The 10241-nt window shown below is 39.0% G+C and overlaps 1 protein-coding gene across 1 annotated transcript in view; it reads left to right on the forward strand.

Annotated features, from left to right (window-relative positions):
* VDAC2 (voltage dependent anion channel 2) overlaps positions 1-3375 on the forward strand; it is a gene marked incomplete in the record, with an annotated part of 11818 nt that extends 8443 nt beyond the window's left edge. The window contains 4 exon segments of the mRNA XM_072423765.1: positions 1-83; positions 649-799; positions 2092-2149; positions 2783-3375. Of these exon segments, the coding sequence (XP_072279866.1) occupies positions 1-83; positions 649-799; positions 2092-2149; positions 2783-2874 (384 nt within the window).
* Positions 3376-10241: the final 6866 nt, after the last annotated feature.

The following is a 10241-nucleotide window of genomic DNA, read 5'->3' on the forward strand; positions in this document are numbered from 1 at the left end:
TTTGACAGTGCCAAATCCAAACTGACCAAGAATAACTTTGCAGTTGGTTACAAGACTGGAGACTTCCAGCTCCATACTAATGTGTGAGTATATACTAGAATTTAGATTTATTATGTGTACATTATTATTTTTTATTTAATTTTTTTTTTCAACATTTATCCTTACAACCCTACCAGAAAACCATACTTTGCAAATTTTAAAATAAAGCACAAGGTTTATAAAAAAAAATAAGCAGTGCACATGTTAAAGAACTACAGGGTAGACAAACAATTTGTGTTTTTATTTTTTTTTAATCTGGTAATGTTACAGTATGTACACTGATACTAAAGACAGATGGTGCATTTTATTGACTGGTCATCCATATACAGCCCTGGTCACAAGCAAAGACCTTCACACACCTTATCACCCATTGATTACCTAAACAGAATGAAAAGGGGCAGTTGCCAAATGCCTATCTATTCCTCTCAAATGCTGATTCATTTTGATCCAGCAAGGCTGTGGTAGCTGGTAGACTGGTTGGGTACCCAAGAACAGCTCCCTCAACCTTGGTGTCAGCATAGCCTAACTTGCAGTCACATACCAATATTTTTATATATCATTGAGTTGAAGATTAATACATTTTAATAAATTAACACTTCTTTTCCTCAGCAATGATGGATCTGAATTTGCTGGCTCCATCTACCAGAAAGTCAGTGACAAACTTGAGACATCCGTTAACTTGGCCTGGACAGCTGGCAACAATAGCACTCGCTTTGGCATTGCTACCAAATATCAACTGGATTCTAATGCATCCATTTCAGTGAGTATTACAGGGAAAAGAAAACGTAAAATTGTTCTCTTGTTTGCTTTTGGGAAATGTGTGGAATGGAGAACAAGTTGGCAGATTAGGTCTCATTAACCATCATAGCTTGCAGGACTTCAAGGTGGACATAAAGAAAAGGAGGAAAATTTAATGCAGTTTCAATATTCAACTTCAAATGTATTTGTTTTATCTTGACTAACTGAATTAGTTTTTATAAAGCCCTGGGAAACTATCTTTGCATGCGATTAAGTCTATTTACTTCTGTGGGTCCTAGGTGTTTAACCCCCCTGACAGTGATCCCAAGTGTGGCTCAGGGTGAATTTTATGTACCAAAAACGGTAACCCTGAGCCACACTCGGGACAGAAAAAAAAAACTACCTGCTCCCCTCGATCCAGCAGCCGGCTTTTGCATCGCATCCTCGATGTAATGCGTGAATTGTCGGAACGCTGGGCAGGCATGGTCGGGCGGGAAATTTTAAAAGCAAATTACATTGTAATCTGCTTTTAAAACATTGATCACAGTAAAAAAAATGTTATAAAAAATAAATCCAAAAGTTTATTCTAATATTGTACCTTTGTTTAAGCAAATTTTTAAAATGTTTTAATTTTTTTTTTTAATTAATACATTTTTTTTTTTTTAATAATTATTTAATATATTTTAATTTATGATTTGTCTTTCATATTAATCATACCCGGGAGTAATTCCTAAGAATTACAGGCCTAAAATATTAAACAATAAATTTCCAGGCAAAACAATGTACCGCTTTTGACATAAAAATATGGACATAATCAAACCGCTAGGGAGGTTAAAAAATAAAATAAAATAATGATTTAGGGGCATTCTTACACAAGCTTTTCAGGTCTGTAATGTGCAAATAAAAAATGGGAGGACGTGAAAGCCTAGGACTTTCTCTAGGAAGTTCCCTAGAAGCCTTAAACTTCTGGACAACCTAAGAAATTTTTATTTGCAGTCCCATTTTTTTTTTTTTTTTTTTTTTTTTAACACCTGACCCAACACCACCTAAACATTCCTGTTTTAAGAATCTATGACATTGCTTGCCAATAGGACGCTAAAAGGAGGGTAGTTCACTTGCATCAAAGTTTTACAGTATCCATATTTGTTCAGCCCGGGAAACACTAGGTACTTTGAGAGAAAAAACCTTCAGGCTAGGTCTGCATTGTAGTACTCTCTTTAGTCTGTGGTACCAATATTGCTGTCTGCTGTATTTTTCAGGTAATACTAATTTTGATCTATAAAATTGATCTATTTTTTTTTTTCTTCATTTTAGGCGAAGGTGAACAATGCCAGCCTTGTTGGTGTAGGCTACACCCAAACTCTCAGGCCAGGTAATCTCTTCCACCATAATTCAAAAATAAAGGCTCTCCCAACACTTGCCCTGCCTGTGTACTAACTTTAAAGCCTGAAACACATGGGCAGATTCCCTGCTAATTTTTCACTGGACTGATTTGGTGATTGTCAAAAAGTCCCAAAACTACATAAAAATCTAAAATCTTAGTGAAATTCCACACTTCCAAATGACTTTTCTCTCATATAAAGTATTAGTGTACACACATTACCACTTGTGTACTTTCAATCACAAATCTGCTCAGAACCCGAGTAGTGAAAATCGGACTGTGTGTACTATGCATAAAGTAATCTAATCTTGAACTATATTAGAGAGAGATAATTAAAATGATTGCCAATATGAGTTTGGAGAGACTCTTCTTTCTATAGATCTAATTGTGTTAATGTAAAATGCTTTACAATTCTGGAACGAAATTGCAAAAAAAAAAAAATTGACTATTAAGCTCTGTGTAATGCCTGGGCATTCATTTAACACACTGAATATTTTCCATAATATTTTTTGTTTTGTATTGTTTATCATATCGTCATTTGGTATTTATTAAACATTTTCTTACTTTCCAATAAGTGCAGATGTTGCCAATAGAAAACAGCTGACTGTTCTGTTTGTTATACAGGGGTGAAGTTGACATTATCTGCACTGGTAGATGGAAAGAACATCAATGTTGGTGGCCACAAACTCGGCCTGGGTCTGGAGCTGGAGGCTTAGACACCTTCTTCCTACTGCCTGCAAGCAGCGCCAAGGGATATCCAGGAAATCGGCCTTACCTACATATTTGTTTTCAGTACCATAACCAGCAACACTTATATTTTGCCTCCCTCTGTCCCCAATCCACAGACATAGGAAAGGAGCTGTTTAAGGTAGCGTTTGGTGATATCTGTATGAACCTGGTAACCCTCCTGTATGGGATCCTACCAAGAAGCACTCCCATCCCCCCACACGATAATTCAATGTGTATTTAACTATTTTTGTAGTGCTTCCCACCATGGTGATCCAGAACCTCAAAATGAAGGGAAACACAAAATGTACATGTGTATGCATGTTTGTTTTTATGTTCCTTTTTAACATTTGATAAAGTTCTCAGCAGTATCGGGGCCATAGATATGATCACCCAGAGGGACAGCAGATTTCAGTAAAACACCTTAATTTGTGAGGATTTTTGATATCCCATACTGTAAGAAATATGAATAAAAACAAAACTTACATGTGCGAGTTGTTCTGGTGGATTTTGTTAAGTATCTTTTTCTTTCATGTACATAATTCGTGTTTATTTTAACTCGTTCCTCAAAGTAGTGACCATTTTTTATTTCATAGGGCCTGACTTATAAAACCTTTCCATGATGGGAGAAGACATGGCTGAACCTGGGTTATCCAGCAAACCTGCAGTGGATTTCTTTAAAATAGCTCCAGGTTTGCTTGATCACCCAATTTTGGAAGAGCTTTAATAATTCAGACCCATAGTTTGATCAGCTTTCAGCTGTAGTTTGAACACTGCAGTTTGTATCTCTGCTAAGAAACTTAGGAAAAAAGCTTGAAGACTAAAGACAGATAAACAATGTGTTGTACAAAATTATAAAACTGTATGAATGAGGCCACTGACTTGCTCTGAAATAATATTTGTGGTGCTGGGGTGGGGAGCGCAGTGTGTTGGGGTTACCAGATTCTCTTTGCATGTCATTTGTGATGAAATATGTAGATCAGTTATTCCTGAACCCAACTGACCCATTTCTGTAGTTGTGTTTGCTGGCTACATATGGGCTTCAGGGGGGATCCATGCACGCAGCGTGACTGTATGGGGTGGATCCTGAGTCGGCTCCGTGCGATCGTGGGCTTCCAGCTCTAATCAACGTGTTCCAGAATCTGCTGAGCCTGTCCTTTCTCCGCAGATAGTTGGTATACTTACCCTGTATTCCTGAAGATGGGTCCCACGGTGAAGTCTAAACGCCAGCCTGAATCTGCAGGCTCACCGTAAATCTATGGCTTCGAGCAAACGTCCAGGGCCAGGTGGTTTTTCACCTTTATTTTATAAAAAAAAATAATTGATGTAGTTACTCCCCGTCTTTGTTCCCTCTTTACCTGTTTAAAGAAAGGCACCGGTCTTTCATCTGAGTCGTTAAGAGTCTATTGTTAGGGTACCTAAACCTTCGTTAGATCTGTAATCTTCTGCTAACTTTAGACCAATTTTAATCTTGAACATAGATGTGAAAATTCGAACTAAAATCCTGGCCACTAAACTCAATCAGTTTATAGGTAAATTAATACATGGTGATCAGGTTGGGTTTGTTCCTAGATGTCAGACGGGAGATAATATAGGTAGAGCACTACAAACAATACATGTGGTTCGCTCTAAAAAGATTCAATGAATGTTCCTGTCTCTGAATGCATGCAAAGCATTCAATTTATCTTGGCAATATATGTTTCATGCATTAAAAAAACGGTGGTTTGGAGAAGAATTTTTACATTGGCTATCCGCATTATGTCTCCTCTTTAGCGACAGTCCGGTATATGGGTTTTGAATCTACTTTGTTTCCTTTTTTAAGGCGTACAAGGCAGGGTTGTCCCCTTTCGCCTATTCTTTTTATTTTGGCCTTTGGCTCCTGCCATACGAGCTTGCCCAGATATTACTGGTGTTACATTTTTGGGTTAGAGCAAAAGATCAAGCTTTTTGTCGATGACATGTTGTTGACTATTACGTCACCAATTAAAACATTGCCCAATTTGCGCTCTTTATTGTCTTTTGCTGCACTTTCTGGTTTGCATGTTAATATTAAATGTAAAGATTTAAATATTACATTAACACCACAGACGGTGGAAGCTATATGCCTCCATTTTGCTTTTCAATGGCAAGATGTAATTCCTGTAATTTAGGAAATAAACTTACATCTAGCTTGTCATCTATTTATCAAGCTAATTGTCCACTGTTATTTAAAGAACTTTCCAGCATGAGCACTAAATGGCAATGTTTCCCACTTTCATGGTTAGGTCAAATACATGCTATTAAAATGTCGTACCTTCAGAAGTTACTTTTTTTGTTTCATACACTTCCTATCCCGGTGCCTTTACAAATTCCTAAGTCTGAACGGAAGGTCTTTAATTTTATTTGGCACCCCATCAGACCTCTTGTATCTGAACACGTATCGTATTATATCGCCTAAACCATCAGGTGGCCTTTCAGTACCACATTTTCATAAGTATTTTTTGGCAGTGCAATTGGCTCATTTTAATTTCAATCGTTGCGAGGAACTCCCTATATGCGCTCAAATTTATGCTGAGGAATTGTCCAATATACAGTTAGGTCCATAAATATTTTCACAGACGCAACTTTTTTTCTAATTTTGGTTCTGTACATTACCACAATTAATTTTAAATGAAACAACTCCGTTGAACTGCAGACTTTCAGCTTTAATTCAGTTCCAATTTTCTACACATATTTTAACCCTTTTAGGGAATGAGTATTGGGTTTTATGTACCCCTGTACTCATTCTCTAAAAGGGTTAAAAGTAAAACTTTCATAAACGCTAAAATCACGGTAAAATGCGTCATAGGTTTAAGTTAAGCTTTAAAATGCTTGTAAAAGTGCATATAAACGTAGTAGGAATGTTTATATGCGTTTTTAAAAGTTTTCATGTAGACCCAGCCAAAATGAAATGAAAGTTCCTCACATTTTTTCCTCACAGTTCCTCAAAGTTCCTCACATTTTTATGCAAACTTTTTGTTCAACCCACTGAATTAAAGATGGGGGTCTGCAGTTCAACTGCATGAGTTGTTTCATTTAAAATTAATTGTGGTAATGTACAGAACAAAAATTAGAAAAAAGTTGTCCCTGTCCAAATATTTATGGACCTAACTGTATCGCTACATATTAAATTGTGGAAAGCAGTAACCTATAGACCACTAATAACTGACCCTACAGCCATATACCTTTAATAGGGATTATAAAATGTCCTATATTTGAACCTACTTATAAAAACCCTAAAGCCTTTGGCTGGTGGGTGTCCAAGCCAATACGTTTTGTTTATTAATTATTTTCCCTTACAGGCATTAAATCTTTTTCCTATTTACAGGAACACTGGACTTCCAGTGAACTGTTTTGCTATATGCAGATTAGTCTTTATCTAAAATCTTTATTAAAAAACGACACTGAGTCTCCCCCACAAACGACACCTTTTGAAGCTTTCTGTTTGCATAACCCTTATTCATCGGTATTAGTGTCCTTTTTTTATGGGACATTAATTCGTATTCGTATGAATATACGTCATCCTTATTATATGTTTAAATGGGAGGAAGATCTAAATTCTGGAGTAGATTCTGAGAATTGGTATGCTATCTGGTATGCAATTGCAAAATGTTCATCCAATATTATTGCTAAAGAAAATGACTATAAGATGCTGTTTCTGGTACCCAAAAGGACACCTAAATATATATCCAATGGAACACCGCAATGTTTCAGAGGCTGTGGAGCTACTGGTGCTTATTGCCATATTTGGTGGGATTGTCCAGTGGTCCGTCGCCTCTGGGTTAGAGTTTATAATCATGTTAAATCAACCTTGAACATATCTATTAGGCAGAGCCCATGGGAAGCTTTTTTTTTCTCTCACTATACTATCTCTCCATAATTCCTACAGCTGCAGAGAAGTGTGGGGGAGGGGATGGATAAAGAATATGAAACCAGTATGCATACAGAATCACTTCTACAAGAAAAACCCAACGATATAAATCTGAATTCTGTTGTCAATGTGAGATGTAAATTTGACTTCCTAGAGGAGGGTCAACAACCATGGAAATGAGGCTGTTCAGGGTTTTTTCCCTAACCAACGGTCGCCAACCAGTGGTCTTTCCGCGAGAAAATTTTGGTGGTCTGAGGCTCTGGCCAGTGCCATGGGGGTCAGGAAAAGGTCCCTGCTGGGGGGAGGGACGCACCAGCCAGAGCCGCGGACCATCTCCCCCATACAGATTGCAGGCTCAGGCTCAAATGACTTCAGTCACTTTCTAAAATCACTAATGGTCTTCTAATATGATTCCAGTCACTTTCCAAAATCACTAAGAATTCCCCCTTCTGATCTGGTCACTTTTCAAAATCATTAAAGGTCCCCTAATATGACTCCAGTCACTTTCCAAAATCACTAAGGATTCCCCTTATGACAACAGTCACTTTCTGAAATATTAGTCCCCACTGATGACACTCTCACTTTCTGAAATCAGCAGTGGTCCCCCTTTATCATCTGGTTACTTTCCAAAATCACTTTGGGTCCCCCTTATGACACCAGTCACTTTCTGAAATAACTAAGGGTCCCCCTAATCACCTGGCCACTTTCCAAAATCACTAAGGACTCCCTTTTTTGACTCCAGTCACTTTTCAGAATCAGAAGGGTCCCCCGTTATCACCTAGACACTTTCCCAAATCACTAATGGTCCCCACCTATGACACCAGGTACTTTCTAAAATCACTAATGGTCCCCCCTTATGACACCAATCACTTTTTGAAATCACAAATGGTCCCCCTTATGACTCCACTAACTTTCCAAAATCACTAATGGTCTCCCCTTATACCTGGTCACTTTCCAAAATCACTAAGGGTCCCCGATTATGTCTCTAGTCACTTTCCAAAATCACTTATGGCCCCCCTTATCACCTAGTCACTTTCTGAAATCACTAATGGTCCCCACTTATGACACCAGTCTAAAATCACTAATGGTTCCCCCTTATGACACCAGTCATTTTCTGAAATCACTAATGGTCCTCCTTATGACACCAGTCGCTTTTGAAAATCACTTAGGGTCTCCCCCTATCACCTGGTTACATTCCAAGACCACTAAGGGTCCCCTCTTTTGACTCCAGTCACTTCCCAAAATCACTTATGGTCCTCCCTTTTGACACCAGTTACTTTCTGAAATCACTAATGGCCCCCCCTTATCACCTGGACACTTTCCAAAGTCACTAAACGTCCCCCTTTATGACACCAGTCAGTTTCTGAAATTTACAAATGGTCCCCCTTATGGCTCCATTCACTTTCCAAAGTCACTAATGGTCCCCCCTATCACCTAGTCACCTTCCAAAATCAGTAAGGGTCCCCTATTGTGACACTGTTCAGTTTCCAAAACCACTAATGGTCACCCCTTATGATTCCAGCCCCTTTGCAAAATCACTAAGCGTTCCCCCTTATCACCTGGTCACTTTCCAAAGACACTAAAGGTCCCCCTTATGACACCAGTCACATTCTGAAATTTACAAATGGTCCCCCTTATGACTCCAGTCACTTTCCGAAATCACTAATGGCCCCCTCTTATCAACTGGTCACTTTCCAAAATCTTTGCTGGTCCCTTATATGACTGTTCAGTTTCCAAAATCACTAATGGTTACCCCCTTTTTACTCCAGTCACTTTCTGAAATCACTAATGGTCCCCCCTTATGACTCCAGTCACTTTGCAAAATCACTAAGAGTTCCCCCTTATCACCTGGTCACTTTCCAAAATCACTAAGGGTCCTCCTTATGACTCTAGTCACTTTCCAAAACCACTAATCTTCCCCCCTTATGACCACAGTTATTTTTTGAAATCACTAATGTCCCCCCTTATGAATCCAGTCACTTTCAGAAATCACTAATGGTCCCCCCTTATGACACCAGTCACTTTATAAAATACCTAACGGTCGCCCTTTTGACACCAGTCACTTTCTGAAATCACTAATGGTCCCCCCTTATAACCTGGTCACTTTATAAAATCACTAAGGTACCACTATTAGGACTTCACTCAGTTTCCAAAATCACTAAGGGTCCCCGCTTATGAAACCAGTCACTTTTTGGAATCAGTAACTGTCCCCCCTATGACCTGGGTTACATTCCAAAATCATCTATGGTCCCCTATTATGACATCAGTCTGATTTCAGAAAATGACACGAGTAATAAGGAGGGACCATTAGTGATTTCTGAAAGTGATCCGAGTCATATGGGGAAACATTAGTGATTTCAGAAAGGTCACACTAGTCGTAAGTGGGGACTATTAGTGATTTCTGAAAGTGACCTGAGTAAAAGGTGGGGACCATAAGTGATTTTGGAAAGTGACCTGGGTTGTAAGGGGGGACCATTAGTGATTTCGGAAAGTGACTGGAGACATAAGGGGGGACCATTAGTGATTTTTGAAAGTGACACGAGTCGTACGGGGAGACCATAAGTGATTTTTGAATATGACCCGAGTCATAAGGGGGGACCATTAGTGATTTCTGAAAATGATCCAAGACATATGGGGGAACTATAGTGATTTCAGAAAAGTGATCCGAGTCGTAAGGGGAGACCATTAGTGATTTCTGAAAGTGACCCAATTCGTAAGGGGGGAAGATTTGTGATTTCTTAAAGTCAACTGAGTCGTAGGGGGGGACCATTAGTGATTTCTGAAAGTGACCTGAGTCATAAGGAGGGACCATTAGTGATTTCAGAAAGTGACCCGAGTCGTAAGGGGGGATCATTAGTGATTTTGGAAAGTGACCTGGGTTTTAGGGGGACCATTAGTGATTTGGGAAGTTGACCGGAGTCATAAGGGAGGACCATTAGTGATTTTTGTAAGTGACCCGAGTCGTAAGGGGGGACCATTAGTGATTTTGAAAAGTGATCCAAGTCATATGTGGGAACATTAGTGATTTCAGAAAAGTGACACTAGTCGTAAGTGGGTACTATTAGTGATTTCTGAAAGTGACCCGAGTCGTAAGGGGGGACCATTAGTAATTTCAAAAAGGGATCCGAGTCGTAAGGGGGGACCATTAGTGGTTTCAGAAAGTGACCCCGGTCGTAAGGGGGGACCATTAGTGATTTTTGAACCCTAACTAAGTTATAAGGGGGGACCATTAGTGATTTCTCAAAGTGACCCGAGTCGTAAGGGAGGACCATTAGTAATTTTTGAAAGTGATCCGAGTTGTAAGGGGGGACCATTAGTGATTTCTGAAAGTTAACTGAGTCTTAAGTGGAGATCAATAGTGATTTCAGAATGTGACCCGAGTCGTAATGGGGGACAATTAGTGATTCCTGAAAGTGACCTGAGTCGTAAGCGGGTACCATTAGTGATTTCAGAAAAGTGACCCAAATC

The sequence above is a fragment of the Pyxicephalus adspersus genome, chromosome 10 (assembly GCF_032062135.1).
Source record: "Pyxicephalus adspersus chromosome 10, UCB_Pads_2.0, whole genome shotgun sequence".
Classification (NCBI taxonomy): Eukaryota; Metazoa; Chordata; class Amphibia; order Anura; family Pyxicephalidae; genus Pyxicephalus; species Pyxicephalus adspersus.